The 16,397-nt window shown below is 41.4% G+C and overlaps 5 protein-coding genes across 5 annotated transcripts; 2 read left to right on the top strand and 3 right to left on the bottom strand.

The window, feature by feature from the left end:
* Nucleotides 1–4,455: 4,455 nt before the first annotated feature.
* Bfra_001630 (putative glycoside hydrolase family 16 protein) lies at nucleotides 4,456–5,178 on the top strand (the record flags this gene model as incomplete). The annotated part of the gene is made up of 1 exon (XM_037332056.1): nucleotides 4,456–5,178. One exon carries the CDS (start codon nucleotides 4,456–4,458, stop codon nucleotides 5,176–5,178), a length of 723 nt encoding a protein of 240 aa, XP_037196210.1.
* A 1,747-nt stretch (nucleotides 5,179–6,925) lies between these two features.
* On the bottom strand, nucleotides 6,926–8,045 carry Bfra_001629 (putative mitogen-activated protein kinase sty1 protein; the record flags this gene model as incomplete). Its single annotated transcript, XM_037332055.1, has 4 exons — nucleotides 6,926–6,931; nucleotides 7,006–7,413; nucleotides 7,487–7,695; nucleotides 7,751–8,045. Coding segments are annotated over 4 exons (918 nt in total), but the record flags the coding sequence as incomplete, so codon positions are not given.
* A 2,383-nt stretch (nucleotides 8,046–10,428) lies between these two features.
* Nucleotides 10,429–11,715, bottom strand: Bfra_001628 (uncharacterized protein; the record flags this gene model as incomplete). The annotated part of the gene is made up of 2 exons (XM_037332054.1): nucleotides 10,429–11,253; nucleotides 11,329–11,715. The coding sequence occupies 2 exons, from the start codon at nucleotides 11,713–11,715 to the stop codon at nucleotides 10,429–10,431; spliced, it is 1,212 nt and encodes a 403-aa protein (XP_037196208.1).
* A 976-nt stretch (nucleotides 11,716–12,691) lies between these two features.
* On the bottom strand, nucleotides 12,692–14,452 carry Bfra_001627 (putative rhomboid family membrane protein; the record flags this gene model as incomplete). The annotated part of the gene is made up of 3 exons (XM_037332053.1): nucleotides 12,692–12,796; nucleotides 12,865–13,781; nucleotides 13,831–14,452. The coding sequence occupies 3 exons, from the start codon at nucleotides 14,450–14,452 to the stop codon at nucleotides 12,692–12,694; spliced, it is 1,644 nt and encodes a 547-aa protein (XP_037196207.1).
* A 188-nt stretch (nucleotides 14,453–14,640) lies between these two features.
* On the top strand, nucleotides 14,641–15,465 carry Bfra_001626 (uncharacterized protein; the record flags this gene model as incomplete). Its single annotated transcript, XM_037332052.1, is given in 5 exon segments — nucleotides 14,641–14,707; nucleotides 14,802–14,892; nucleotides 14,903–15,031; nucleotides 15,260–15,344; nucleotides 15,373–15,465. 5 exon segments carry the CDS (start codon nucleotides 14,641–14,643, stop codon nucleotides 15,463–15,465), a joined length of 465 nt encoding a protein of 154 aa, XP_037196206.1.
* Between the last annotated feature and the right edge of the window lie 932 nt (nucleotides 15,466–16,397).

The raw sequence follows: 16,397 nt of genomic DNA, 5'->3' as shown, positions 1-16,397 counted from the left end.
GACTTTGGACTCTGGAGGGGAAAATGTTGCGATTTGGAGGTATCTTGCGTGATAACATTGACGCTAAACCCATTTTGATCAGTTGAACTAATGGATCGGACCCTGCGTGTTCCCTTAGTTTGGCACCAAATTCCCTTTCCCTTTCTCCCTTCCCCCTTCCCCCTGCCCCCTTGCCCCCTTCCCCTGGCCATAATAATAATAAACCTTATCATCAATGATGGTCGATCTGACAGAATTCAATTTGGTTACTCTCATGCGTATGCGCGTGCGATTAACGTTGTATCAAGAGGTTTGAAGCACAGCATCGAGTACGTAATAGAAGTATCTAGGTATTGACATTCCTGCCACTAATACTAACACTTGTCTAAGTTGTCTTGCTCACACAGTCTATTCATGGGTCAGGTCGAATCAAATCGAACAAAGGAAGAGACTCAAACGTTGAGAACACGTTGAAGATCTCTACATCCATTTTATTCATCACTTAAAGTCACACATCATCTACTCCGTACTCAATTTTGTTGATTTTCCATGTGATAGTGGATTCATCCATAATTTCTGGGTTCTGGCCCGTCTTACTGCCTTTGAAAGTTCTCAACGCCTCGAGATACCCACGGCACACGATACCTTCATGTTCCCTCATGTTCTCCCAAAGGTGGAGGCAATCCTTCATGAAATTCTGGTGGTGGTGTGACTCCTTCTATCATGATTCGTATGAAGTATCTGGTCAATTTGATACGTGTTGTCCATCACTACTCCACCTGCCATGTTATTACCCCAACCTTGGTGTCTCTCCAATGCTCCACCATGGTACTAGGTTACTCTTATCGTGCAATCTGTTCCACGTCTCTTCTATCCGCTTCCCATAAGTGGAACTAAATAATGCCTTCTATTGCCGGTCACCGGCTTTCCTTCCACCGGGTAGCGGTAAATATACACTTGATGTACCTGGGTCATCAAATCAGACACCTGATATACATAAGCCGCGTGTCAAAACACAGATAAAGCGAATGCACTGCTTTGTAAAAAGTAACAAGCACTACTATCAGGTGGCGGTGTGGTAGGCTCTTTTCTTCCTACCATTTGTTCTTCGAGTCTTGTGTCTAGAGGCATTCGATAAAAGCAGCGTACAGTACTTTTTTTCATGACTAGCTGTACCCGGGCTGTGCCAGCCTGCCTCCTCTTTTGTTTGACATTATGTTTGTTTTTTTCGATCCTAGTCAAGGATTCCTTCAGCCTTGCATGTAATGTGTTAATCCAAGTGGATTCAACTGACCATTAACATGATCAATCTTCACCGATTCTAGCCTCGCGGATGCAAAGACAAATTCAAGATTCACCTCCATGGCTTTGACGGTTGCTCAAATCATATCGCTGGCACCTTCATCGTTCCTGGACTTATGTTTCCACTTGATGGCTTCTACTTCCAATCAAGTTAGTTGAAAATATCACGCAATTTCTTTCAGAATTCATTGGACAAGATAAATATATTTTAAGCTTCTTTAGTGGAAGGATACTTATTTGAGGCGGGGTAATGATCAAAAAGCACGCGAGCAGTTGAAGATTCAATTCGACAATTCGAACCACTCAATTTTGGAATATTCTATATAATCCGAGCACCTTCCGTGAGCGCAATCGTTTTTAGAGTTTTCCAAGCCGTCTTCAAAATTTGTGCGCGTAAAACGTTACACTCGATTGCGAAAAGGAATCGCTCATTTTTCTCAGCTCGCCATCAGCACCATCAACTGGACAAAAATTCCTGAAATGGTCAACGAATACCATCACGCATATCATCTAATTCATACCATCTTTGGACGCGAAATCGTGGCTGTCAATCGTGGAAGATTGGTTGGGAAAAGTTTCCCTCCCATGAAATTCTTATCGGAAATGCGATATCATCACAAGATATTAGAGATAGGACAACCAATCGGGAGCAATGTGGTAGTCCACAAAATGCTTCAAATACACGATGAATGCCAGATCGAACCATTCATGTGATTACACGACTTTTCATCCATAGCTTTGATGTCAAAGATGGTAATAATTTCCATGCAGGAATTCTTGAATATTTTCAACGTAAATATTACCTGATTTGGAATCACCGATGGTTTTGTCAATGCATATCATCGCACAGACTTCAATTCATACCCAAGTAAGAGGAGGTTGGGACATGCACTTCCGTTGAGGATGCATTAGTCTTGAAAAGACGTGGAAATGAAAGATGAGGTCTTGTGACTTTGATGGCTAGTGGCGAGCGCAAGAATCAATAAAGCGGGGAAGAATATCATGCTGGATAACCTTTTCAATATTGGATGGGACAACAACACTAAAGCATTGCAATGAACAGCGCCCAAATCTCAAGTTCTCATGCCTGGAATGGATATTCAAGGGGTCAAGTTTTCACCGCTGTGTCATAGACAGGGTGACTGATCAAATCGAGTAATGTCAACATACAGATTACAGCTGCCAAGTCGAGATCTTCAAATAGTTGAGAGCAAGTGAGACAGTATGACCACATGCCACTGCATTTCTGGATCGCCTTGGGCATCACCCAGCCGAAATAAATTATTCGGTTCAGGGCGAGTATCACAAACCACAACTCTAAAGCAAGTCTTTGTTTCACGAAATCCTTTCTGTCAGAACATGAATTTGTGATGAAGTCTGCACGATACTGTGAATTGAACGATGTATGGTTTTGCAGTTTATTAATCATTCCTAATTTAACGACGGGGCAATGGTATTCCATACACGGATGTAGATCTCACTCTTGGCTACTATGCTTGACTGACATCCATCCTCACCTGTCATGATCAGCAGAATTTGAGTTGTTGTCTCTCGTATGTTTAAACTCGTGTTACACATTCTATGCCAAGCATCCTTCTTGGTCACTCGTTCGACGATTTATCGCTGGCCAATCTGTCTTTCAAAAATTGGCGATATATCTTAGCATCGAATCGTATTTTCGTGCTCAACATTCTCTTCATTCACTTCTCAAGAGTCGCGTTTTGCTACAATACATAATTGGCTGAGTGCTTTGAATATACCACTACAGTAAGAGTTCAATAGTTAAGTTTAGTTGTACTACCCTTTTATTCTTTCGACGTTAGCGAAATGTCCTCGTGATAGAGAGCTATTACCCGAGGCTTCTTTAAGTAAGTGCTTACAGATTCTCGAGAACATGGCTCAGTACATACTCGCCGACCCCAATTGAGTCTGTCATTTACTGCTTTTCAACATCTCAACTCGTATCATACGCTGATGGCGAGGAATTATTTTTTCAGGATCTCGAGTGATAGCGCCGTCTTTGACAAGAATCGTTTGATTGCCGATGCTGGTACTTGTAGTACTCGCAAATGCACTGGGGAATTCAAGATGTTTCGCTTCCTAGACTTGAGGTAATAGCCAGATGGAAAGAAAAAAACTCCATAGTGGTTGGCTTTTACTATATATTGTTTATCTTTGGATGTCATGGTAGTTCTATAGTTATAGGGTTGGCCCAAGAAAATCATATTTGGTCCTTCTTGCATCAAACTCGTGTAGCTGATCGGGATCAATTCCTGTGCAAAATACATGTCGTTCATCATTCAATTGTCCCCCACTTCTCTACATCTTTTGTTCAATACTCTATCTTGATTCACATCTCATATTCGTTTCAAATTCATTTTAGTGATTTTTTCTCTCATGGGCGCAATAAATTCCCCGAGTTGACTTAGAACTACTCGAATGTACAATAATACAAGTTAATTTTTCATATCGTTATCTGCGTGTTCATGCGTATAGATTATCACAGAGCGCTTAAACCAAAATCTCCACAGCCAACATTATCTTCGTACGAAACCCCAAGCTTTACACTCAAGACTAGAAGCGCGGACAAAAAATCCATGAGGATCAAAACCTCTAATTACAGCCTGCCAATGACCAACAAACAAATTATGGGGCCATTAAACAAAACGTGAGTGGTTTAAATCATTCAATTAAGCGATATTTTAGAGATATCAGGGGAATATTAAAAAGGCCGCGTACTCAATGCAGTCCTCTACGCCACATTTGGGTCGTGAATTTGGTACTTTGGACTGAGAAGTTGGTGTGATTGGAGATGAGAAGATAAGTTAAGCAAAAACGGACAGAATTAATAGCTGGGCCAAGAGGGATAAAAACATAGGTTCTGTTGGAAATTAACCTTCATGTAGACCGTTGATTATGAAGAAATGTTTGAAGACATTACTTGGGGAGAGATAATTTTCATAAAGTAGGTTGCCGTCCATGTACATGTTTTCCTTTTATTTTCTGTCAAGTCAACGGATCTACTTACTTTTCACATTCATTACAATACCACTTATCGTTTGTTAGTTCATTCATTCATTCAGCTTTGCATCCTTATTCCTTTCTTTCTGTCCTAACCTTACATTCTATATCGCGGGATCGATGAGAATTAGATAAATCATATCAAAGTTCACCATGAAAAATACATTCCCTTCCATATCACACATCGCTCTCTCCCTTTTCTCCATCTCCATTACCCTCCCCCTGACTCACGCCGGCGCTCCTCCTAAAATTCCAGGCTTCACTCTAACATGGTCAGACTCCTTTTCCGGCTCCGCGGGTTCCCTCGCCTCTTCCTCAAAATGGGAATACGAAACCCCCGCCACAAACCAAAACAACGAAATCCAACACTACACATCTTCCCCACAGAATGCTAACCTCTCCGGTTCCTCCACCCTCTACATCACCCCTCTCTATTCCTCCGGAAAATGGACTTCCGCACGTATAAGCACCTTACAAAGTTGGGGATGCGCCAACGGCGCCGAAATGATCGTTTCCGCCAGCATCAAAATGGGTAGTAGCGATCCCACTCATCAACAAGGTATCTGGCCCGCCTTCTGGACTCTAGGCGAAAGCTTCCGAGGCGATAACATGTGGCCCGAATGCGGCGAATGGGATATCATGGAGCAAGTCAACGGGGCATCTGCAAACGTGGGCACGATTCATTACGGTACCGCATCGTATCCACTCGCGATCGGATCGCCCAATGAGTGGTTCGATCGCTCGGATTGGCATACGTATGGCATACTTATCTCAAGGGTGGGAGACTGGCAGTCACAAAGTATCACGTGGGAGTTGGATGGGAATGCGTATTTTACGGTTACGGGGGCATGGTGGGAGATTATGCGAGTTGGGTGAAGTTGGTGGGGGAAACTTATTTTGTTATTTTGAATGTGGCGGTGGGGGGAATGTATCCGGGTATGCCGAATGGGTTGACGAAGGGGGGGATGGGGAGTGGAATGGAGGTGGGTTATGTGGCGGTTTATAATGGGGTGGGGAGTAGTTCGTGATGGGATGGATGTTGTATTGGTGGGTGGGTTAGGGAGTGGAGGGCGAGGATTTCTTTGTTTCTTTCTTTTCTTCCTCGAATTTTCTTTTGATTCGTGATTTGAATTTGGGTTTATGGACTTCTGGTTTGGTATTGGTTTACTGAGAAGTGGGAGACGGGAGACGGGAGTTTTTTTTCTTTTCTCTTTATCTTTTGGATTCCCAGGTTCTTAGGTTCGTGAATCCCGATCCTAGGAATGAAGAGAAATTTTGATATTCATCACGCTCAGCACTCACAATCAAGATGCTTTGATCCAAATCCTCACACGTTCAACGCGTCACTATTGTTCTTACTATCAAGTACCAGATACCAAATTCTGTAGTCTAGAATCTAGTGAAAATAGTTTGTTCCTAATTTCTAAATTCCGATTTCTCTATCCCCTTATCCTCATCCTTGTTTTCGTCGAGGTTTTAACTACTAAATCTCTTTGTGGTATTTATGTTTATTTCTTTAAGTTTTAGTTTTGAGGAAGAAAAGACTCGATAAGGAACTTTGAGATGTTGGCTTTCTACTGATTGTCTTTCTCGGAGAGTTCTCCTGGAGATTTCTATTCGCGGATTTGGAAGGCTGGATGATGAGATGGCGGGATGGTGGGGAGGGTTTATTGTTGTTTTCTTTCTCGTTATTGTTGTAGCCGTTGTAGCTATTATTGTTGTTGTTCTCGTGAGTTTGCTGCTGGTATGCTGAAGAGTGAAGAGTGAAAATAGTTTGTTGTTGTTGTTGTTGTTGTCGTCGTCGCTTATTTTTATTACCATTTTATTTTTACTATTGTGACGAACTATAAAGGTGTGTGTATTGTCTATTCATTGTAATCTTACATCTCACAACTCTCTCGAGTCTCGGGTATTCGGAAGTGAGGAATCAGAAATAGGGTAATGAGTTGCAAGTAGTGAGTTTGATATAGTAGTACCTGATCTATCATGATTAAACAACGCTCAAAATGCAAAAATATTTCCTAAAGCGAGACATTGAAAATGATAGTTTGGGTGAGTTGGAAGGTGGAATCTTGATGAGGGGGATTGAGGGTTTTATAGTGGCTGGGGTTTTTGATTTCTGGGAATCCGTTTAGGAAATAAGACTTGAGACGCTCACAGCTTACTACCCCGTGGGCTGGTTCTGGAAAAGAAGAGGGGTATTAAATATGCCGTCTTTGTTTGATCTTTGTTTTTGAGGTTATACATCTAAACGAGCTTGATGAGAACACTTGAGGGTGGTAGTTTGTTTGTTAGTGATATGTGGGAATTTTGCGCGGGAAGTGATGGGTTGTTGGAGTTGAGAGGTGAGAGGTGAGATTGTGTGGGTTGGAATTCGATACTACCAAGATGTCTGTATTGTCATTTTTATTTTCATTATTAAACTACCCATCAACAGTGCTGAAACATACTTTCATTGTCGTGACCTAATTTTCGTTCCTTTTTTACTTCACCAATCCCACATCTTCACATTAAACCTCTTGTATCAGATTAAAATTACACTCGACGCTTTACCCCCCATTGATTCATCTGCAAAATCACAAGGACTTCGTTGCCCTTCAGATACTCAAGTCTGTGTCCGTTTTTAATTCTAGAGAGGAAATGAGAATACGAAAAATCTATGCTTCTATGAACTACAGGTAGGTATGAAAACAGAGAAATAACCGAGTGAATGCAGATGTCACCCAAATTCCTGTCTATCCTCTTAAACTCCCTATCATTCCATCCATCATCTGTCATGTTAACCAACCTCTCTAATCCACCCCCTGCCGTCAGTCTCTCCCTGGGATTAAACCTCAGAATCTTTTGCAAAAAATCATTATCCACTTTCGCAATCTCCTTCTGCGTAATCCTCGAAAATGGTTTCATCTTCTCTCTCGGAACCGATTTCATCGCTAACACAATCGCATTCTGCGTTCCCTCATCTGCTATCTCAGCAAAGGAAATTGGGAATGATCCGAGATATTGATGATGTTTTTGGAGTACCCCGAAATCATATTCGTCATCGTCGAGGGTTACGCCGTAGTTGAGGGGGTTGAATGGATAGTAGTTGCCGTAGATGAGCATTAGGATCTGGGGTGAGAATGTGGGTATCAAGTCCATATATTGTTACCTTGGCAGAGAAATCATGTATGCTATCACATACCGAACACCCAAACGACCAAACATCCGCTGATGTACCCCACCGCATACCAAGCAGCACTTTTGGGCTTCGCCAGTAAGCGGTCCTGACTATATGTCCTTCCACTGCCCATTTCGAATCTACGGATACTGTACCACCGAGATCGGCAAGTTGGACCTCGGAAAACCGTTGCCTGTTTCCATGATTCACGAGCATGTTATCCAGTTTCACAACTGGTTGTATTAGAGATATTACTCTGAGGTATCTAGAGTAAAGAGAATTATATACCGGTATGAATAAATCCCTCATCATGCAAAACCTTCAAAGCTTCCAAAACCCTCCTTGCAACAAATTTAAGTTCACATCTACTAAGTTTTTTCTTATACGTCTCGGTCATGATATCATCATCTAAGTATCTCAGAACTATACTTTGGGGATCACTCGGGATCACAATCTCATCGATTGTCGGTCTAAGAAATGATGTTTTAGATTCGAAGCGTTTGAGAATATCAGCTTCGTTTTGGAGTCGCCAGTGTGCATGTACACTTTTGACTATGAAGTTTTGGTTTTGAGAGTTACTGCACGCTGGGTGTAAGTGGAGAAGTTTGATGTGGGTGTGTGTTAACACACTGTGCTAGGAAAACATATTTATGGAGTTGTTTGGTGATGGTGTAGGTATTGGTTTTGCCTTGGAGGATTTGACCGATGCGGAGGAGGGGAGATATTTGTTACTTTATTTTGTGGCTTCGAGGGGTTTGGCGTGGGATTTGAGATTTGGGGAATAGGAAATATATAATTTGAACCATAAACTGCCCAGATCTGTGTTAAGATGGAAATATCGGCATTTGAATGCATTGAATTGTATACCACAAAGATAAAATACTGCTATCGCCTAAATACAAAGTAGATTAGCTTAGTAAGCCACAATTGCGAGCCGGTTGGGCTCTACGAAATAAGTGACCGGAATTGAATACTTCAGTCTAATCAGAGGAATTAGAATCACAAATCAATGCCGCATAAAACTCGAGATTCGGAAAACACTAAAAAGAAATTCATCTTCGACTTCCACTAAGAACTTATTGTAGCAAAACAAATCATACACAGAGCTTGAAGGTAGCAATCGAGCTGTAAAGATTTTCTAAAAGTGTTCATCTCCGACAATCTATCTCGCTTAAGGAGGCTGGACTTGATTTTCTTCTATATAAACGTCTTCTCGATTCGATATTTATGTTTCTAGACACAAACTAAAAGAAAATGGAGGAAATGCATCCGGATGTGAAATCACCAGATACTCGAGAGTTTAATCCTAATCATGAATTTAGACATGATGGAGGTGTAAGCATATATACACCCACGTAACAATTAGAATCCAATATTGTTCCTTGCAACAACAACTCATTAGGTAGTGGTCATTGTGACTAGCAAATCTTTCTTATTGTCAACTCTTCAAATTCTGATTTACTGTCATCTTCTGACTCTTATCATCACCATCTATCCACATTCCTCTTTCCACTGTCTTCAGAAAAACTATTCTCTTCATAGTAGTTACATTCAAATTCCTGTAGAATCCTATAGAACTTCTCAAGTCTTCTTAACTCTTCCCAAGACTATGTATTCTCTGATGTGAAGACCAGCTCATCTCTATTTCCTCTTCTGAAAATATCTATAAGCTCTTTCTACAGATGCAAAGTAGACGTTTTATAGTACATCTCTACCTTTTTTCTCTCGATATTTAAAATCCATCCTTACCCGTACCTCACAATCCGCTGAGTATATAAACCATATCTTTCTCCTCCAAATCTGACGCAAAGTGTAATGTGTACTCGGGAACATCCACAGATAATGGGTTTTCGATTCAGTTCCCTTCTATGTGATCACGATTTTTACGGACTGTGAGATAGTTTTGATTTGGAGGGTATATAGGAAACTATCCTGCGGGCGCAAAGGCTTCTGAGATGAGAAGTTTATAAGAAGTAGAGAGTGATGATGATTATGACAACAAAACAACAGCGACAACAACAGCAATACCCCTCTCCACAACAAACAAAATTAGCCCAACCCAATATCCTCCCAAACCTCTCTCCTTTTGCGTCCAAGAATTTAAAAATCGCCAGCTCTCCCACCAATTGCTCAAATCCTCCAGTACATCTACCTCCTCTCCTCACGAGCAACAGCCTCGATAACACCGGAAAGTATAATCTTCACAAACCTTAGGCACTCTCTTTTATACACAACAGAATACCGCTAGCACCACTAGTACTACTATATAGTATATGCTATCTTTCATATCTTCCAGTGAATCTGGACCCATCTATTCCCATAATCGCACCGCAGCATGCGCGTATCTCATTTGAATTTTTACAAAGTCTATTATCCAATATCTATCCCCTCCAGTGCCAACCCTACATCAAAATCAAAATCAAAATCAACAAGCGAAGAGAAGAGAAGAGAAATTCCAGTACGAAAACGCAACCCTCGAACCTCACCCTCAACTCTTAACACGATCACCAGATACATATATACCACTTAAGGCATTATTCATACAGTAATTCTTAGTTGATATTTATATTCATGCTCATGTCCAATCTAGACATCATCCGCCCCTTCACTATCGATATCGACTTCGCTCTGCGTATGTGATCACTGATTGGCGCTCCTCTTGTACGTGGTATACATGATATACACGATACATCCAATCTAATTCAAATCAAATCAGCAAAACAAAGTAAACCAAAGCCAATCACACTTGTGAATACAACCATACATACATTCCCGTACTTCAATTTCAATTTCAAATCCACAATGTAAGATTACACATGCATCATTTGACAGTATTCAATTCAATTCAATTCATTAATTAACACATCCATCCGTCCGTCCATGCAATGCCCAAATGCTCCTCTCCATTTGCTCAAATCCATTGTGATATGCTATACCGGTATATTCCCTATCGATTTACAACCCACTTATTTCGATTTCTTCTTCCTCTTCCCATCAATTTGTTCATCTTCTGCCGCAACATCATCTGCTTTTCTCTTTTTGTCCTTCTTTGATTTTTTCTCTTTCTTACTCTCTACTTCTGGCTCTTGCTCTTGCTCAACCTCGACCTCTTCAACCTCGTTCACTTCCTCTTCAACTTTCTTACTCTTCTTTTCCTTCTTTGATTTCTTCCCCTCATTTTCCTCCACATTACCATCTCTTTTCCTCTTCTTCTCTTTCTTCTCCTCTTCATTCTGAGCCTTTTCTTCCTGGGCCTTCATACCCGCCTCAACCTCCGCTTGCAACTGTGCCTCCATAGCTTGGAAATTAACCTCTTCCTCCTCAATTTTCTTTTCCTTCTCCTTTTCCTCCTCATTCTTCTTCTCTCTCTTTGATTTTCTTCCCACCAGAGCGTCCTCCGCCTTTCGCTTCTTATCTTTCTTATCCTTCTTATTCAAATCTGCAATTGGAGTCGGTTCTGTATCGACGAAGAAATGCGCACTTGATTCCGTCTCCACCGGCGCACTTGTCGAGGGATCTTTCTTAGATTCTGCCACAGGTGCATCTTCCATTTCTACATCTTCATCTTCATATCCTCCTACTTCTGCTGCATCGGAGTCGGAGTCGGAATCGGAGGAGGATGAGGAGTCTGAAGAGGAATCGGAACTATCGTTGTTACTCTCATTGGTTTTGGTAGCAGCAGTGCCATTTTTCTCCGCCGCGAGACGAGCATCGAGTTGTGGAACAAGAGCTTCGTAACTTGTGCCCAAAACTCCCAATCCCTTTCTATCTTTCATCAAACGAGGAGGTAACTATTTCGCAATCGCATTAGTAAATCCCCATCATCCCACATCCCATCACATCCCCTTGCCCCCAGAAAAACTCACGACAAACTGCGCCATCTTCCTCCCACTAACCAACGTATCCCTCCCCCTATCCAACAATCCACACAAAATCCTCCACGGCCCCTCCTCATTCAATTCCCACTCCCTCTTCTCCTCCTCACTCAAATTCTTCATCTCACCCCTCATCGCCTGTTGCACCCTATCCAGCGCCTTACAATGCGCCTCTAGCACGCCCAAATGTTTTCGAAAAAGCGCGCCCCATTTCGCATGCACAGAGCGATTCATCAACGGAACCTCTGGTTTATTCGTACGAAGCGGATCTTTATCCTTGGGGAGTTTAGGTTTGCGAACGCGTTGATCTTTGGGGATTTTGGCTTTTCTTTCTTTCTTGGGTTTGGCTACCCGTTCGTTGCCATCGCTGCGACCCATGATGCGAAGAATTGATGATGATCGAGAGGTAGAATGGTCTGGAAGGTTTGTTTATAGAAAATGAGATTGTCTTTGCGATGTGATATTTTTCGCGGAATATTTGTTACACCGCCTTAGCTTGAACACGGCAGAATGATCTAGAAAATCGAAGAATAAAAGCGGTGTGGTTTAATTCGGGGTGTCAATTGCGTGGAGTAAGTACAGTTTTTGAATCCTTGCATGATAATCGTTATTGTTAAATATGTGAAATACAGAAAGCTAGAACTGTGAATAAGAGATTCAAGGCCTGAGCCTCGCTTACTCGTATACTCTCTCCGTGATTATAGGAATGCTGTCCCTACAAGTTCATACTGAGTATATCCTCCAAGATACCCACCCGCATGATATATATACATACAGTAACATATTCTATGTTAAAGAAACTACGAGTAGATACAAGACGCTAATGATGAGCTGGAAAGATACTCAAAAACGAAAGCGACAAGCTGACATTGCCAGTATGGCCTAATACCCCTGATGTAATTGACATATATCAATACAAAAACTTAAGCCAATTCAATAAACAGTGGGAAATGATATCAAATGGTATCATTCATTAAATTTGTTGGAATATATCATGGTATACGCGGTATTCAACCCGCGTTTGCAGAACCTGAATCAAAACGCTTGAGTAAGATGCAGTTTATTCCCTTTGCCTAGTCCCAGCTACCCGATTACTCTTCTCAACTCGAGTCTCGTCATCCCTCATACATTCGTATGATGTAAAGCCTGGTAGTAACTCATCCAGAGTATCAAAAATCCATATTGTCCAATCCGATAAAGCAACTCCATCGCTATGCATATTGCAATATGCTCTTTTTTTTCTTCTCAAAAATGCAAAAGTAACATCTACTCAACTCCCACCCCCACAATCCACCCTCCCGTATCGCAACTCTCATTGAAAATATAACCAAAAGCTTGATAAAAGCATCTCGGCTTATGTATACAACTTGGCCATTGAATCCCAACTATCAAGTAAACTTCTCTTCGTCGTAGTGTTGGTCAAATCCAAATTGCCTAAACTACACCAATTGTTCACATCCTATTTTCGTATCATTAGATTGACTTCAACAATGGAATATAACCGAATAAAATAAGGGGAAAACTTACAATACAACTCAAGTACTTGCACCAACCGCAAGTCTTTCTATAGACATAGAAATTGTTCAAAAGTAAAATAAACACAATGAAGACGAAGACTAAGGCGGCTAATCTCAAAAGCAACCAAGCCCACCAAGCTGGTTTTCTGCCCTTGAAAAATCCCGAAGGATTTTTGAATAAACTAACGATACCACGGTCACCTTGGCTCGCTTTAGTAGGGACAGGTGCGTATGGTGGATCTGATTGACCTGTTCGCATTCGTAAAGAATTGGGTGAACGAAGAATCGATAAACCGAGAACAAGACCCATAAGGAATCCTCCAATATGAGAGAAATTATCAAGACCGGGTAAAAGACCTAAAACGAACGATATGACGATATCAAGCATGATAAAAGCCAATTCTTTCATCGGACTAACACGTTCTTTCCACTTATACAATAAGTCAAGTAGTGTAAGAGCAATGAGGCCAAAAAGAGCTCCTGATGCGCCTGTTGATGATATACCAGTTGCTGCAAAATTTCCACCTAATATAAATCCAAATATTCCGCTGGAGATATAAACCAGAAAGTATCGAACGGGTCCTATTAAAATCTCCATTTCTTTTCCCATAGTCATTTGAAGCAACATGTTGAAACCTATGTGGATGATTCCGGCATGAAGGAACATGGGTAAAATGAACCTATACCATTGATCCGGTGTTGCTCCAACTCCTCCAAATCCACAAAGATCACTTATTGAACATTCGGCTGACGTTGAACTTGTTGTGTTTGGACATGGCCAACTTATGGCACTTAAATCTGGTATGGCGGTCATATTATGCATACAAGGCGTGAATCTTGACCCCATGTTGATGACTACGTATGGTGAAGGGCCAATCATAGGGTTAAAAGATGGATGAATTTCGATAGGAGAGCCAGTAAGTTGAGCTATCTGATATTAGTATTTCATACTCAAACTCTGCATCAAAATACTTACAATTCTTGACAATCTCCACAATAAATACTATCACTTGTATCAATGTGAGAGTATATGTAACGAAAGGAAACCCTTTCTTTTTATTGATAAGTGACATAGCCATAGCGTCGCTCATTCTATTCTTCTTGTTATTCTGTAAATGCGAAGGTACTCCCGATTCTCCTGCATCATATACATGATCGTTTGAGTTCGAATCATAAATATGATCGGTAGAGGCGTCCTTTGGTGGTACTTGCGGATTTTCTCGTAGAGGTATATCATCATTGGAGTAACCCATTCCATCATGAGGCCTGCCACCCCCCCCTTGTGAATAGTATTCCGAATTTTGTCCAAAGCTACTCGAGCTATCTTGTCTATGCGGCGGCACATTTGGTGCTGGATATACATGATCATCGAACGGGGCTTCGAATGGTGAGACTGGTGACATTTCATGAGGTCTAGTCGATCCTACTCGGGATGGAATCGAGCCTTGTCTTGAAGGTACTTGAGAATGATATGATGGAGGTACTGTGTTTTGTTGAGATTGAACGTCGAATTGACTCTGATATGGTTCTGGTGGTTCGGCATGTTGATATTGTTGTTGTTGATGTGAATAAGAGTTGTAATAATCGTTCGACGCCATTATCGATGTTGGACACGGTTTGAATGTATCGAGTAACCGTATCAACTTGACACTATTGAGGAATCGTTCGTAGAGGTAGAAATGGTTCGCTCACATAAAAAAAGAAAGTTGAAGTTGCGATCGTCTGAAGATTGTACAAGCCTGAAACAAGAGATCCCCAAGGTCGAAATGCAGGTTCTTGGCTAAATATGTACAACGAATGTGGAGATTTGACGCTGTCAAAATATCTTAGTGGTGATCAGTTACTATTCATAAGTACTTTTTCCTTCAGTTTCTGTAAAACAGTGTGAGAAAAAGAAAATTCAACGAATTTGTAGATTCTCGAGAATCTCGTAATGATTTCAGATAGGCTGGGGGTGGATATCATTTATTGATTACCAGGTACAATCTTTTGGCTCTAGAAGCACTGCCCCGACCGAGGAGGACTTGAGAAGCGTTGTGTAAGGATAGAAGTAGAAGGGAAAGAAAGGCTCGAGAATGGTCAAGCAAGGTACTGGGTAATAAGGTTACTCAATCGGAAAAGATTCTGTTTTTGGATTTGTCCCCGTTTCAGAACCAACCATCAAACCAAAGAGGCTTGTGCCTGAGCTGCTGTAGGGATTTTTAGCAGCCCGAGAACCTTAAAGTGGTTCGAATATCGAATTCGTTGGATTATGCGGTGAAGATTTACTTTTTTTTATATTTGGAAGATTTGAGAATCAACTGAACAAAAGGAATTCATGCTGTCTAAAGTAAGGGTAGGTACGGTAGAATTGTTAAGTCGTGATCATCGTCAAAACGAGGTTTCACATTACCCTGATTCACAAGCATCGATCCAGCGGGACTCACTTACCAACAAGTTGAAGAATCTAGCTCTCCATGCAAAAATACTGATAGGGCTGTACGGAGTGGTGTAAGCTGGTCTTCTATCATTCTAACAGCCAGCAGCAACAGGGCTACGTAACATTTTCGCGTCACTCTTGGCAACTCGACAATTCAGTGGAGAGAGCTACGCAAGTCGGAAGGAATTATGAATATGGTATCATCTCATCCAATCAAATTGATTAATTTGTCGTGTCGATACTTTGTTTCTATTTACATCTTGAAAAGTGGCTGTGAGAAGTAAACAAGGCTGATTGGTTTTCATGAAGCTCATCCATGAAATTGTTAAAGATCACCTGAAAGAGGAAAATTATGGGGAGAAGATATCCATTTAATTTGTTCGTGATCCAGCCCCAACAAAGATTTTCATGACCTTTCTTGGACCCCGTACTGAATAATGACATTGTATCGAAGTAAACCCGTCCGAACTCCCTCCATCATCGTATATCGTTATCATAAAATTCATTAGCTCCTGAAAAATTCATCGCGTAGTCGCTGGAGATGTGTCTAAGGGGGACAATTGTGCGCCGTCATAATAGTATCGCTATTGGGTATAATTGAAAATGCAGCGCTGGGAAAGGGGAAAATTTGGAGCAATCGAAGTACGTGAGATTCATCTGTAAAACATTTGTTAGCCGAGATTTCTTGTGGTATTTCAATTCAATATGCTTTTTCCGGGACCAGTTTCGATCGCCATAATCAGATTCCTGCACGGTAGGTACTGCTCGAGGGGGAGTCAACGATAGTCTGAGCCCCGACATACTCCTTTATGTCTCACTCGTGCGTCGGCCGGGGCGTGCTTAAACGAAAATTGTTATATCTGAAGATAATATCGATACATCGCATTTGAGAAATATTCATGATTCTCTACACTTACGTTATAGTGAGATGGAGATGGTAGGTCCATATTTCGTATCTGTGATCCTACTCCAAGCAGAACTTGTGTTGCCAACGACCGCTCTGCTCACATCCCCCATTGTGACTTTCAGTTGATCGTTGGAAACCGCATATGGTAGGATGATCCTCCGAATGCTTTGATGAATGAAAGTGGTTAAATAAGAGAATAGAGTATACCCCATTAGAC

The sequence above is a fragment of the Botrytis fragariae genome, assembly GCF_013461495.1.
Source record: "Botrytis fragariae strain BVB16 chromosome Unknown tig00000006, whole genome shotgun sequence".
Lineage (NCBI taxonomy): Eukaryota > Fungi > Ascomycota > Leotiomycetes > Helotiales > Sclerotiniaceae > Botrytis > Botrytis fragariae.
Note: the sequence above shows the minus strand (reverse complement) of the source record. Positions and strands in the feature narration are given on the sequence as shown.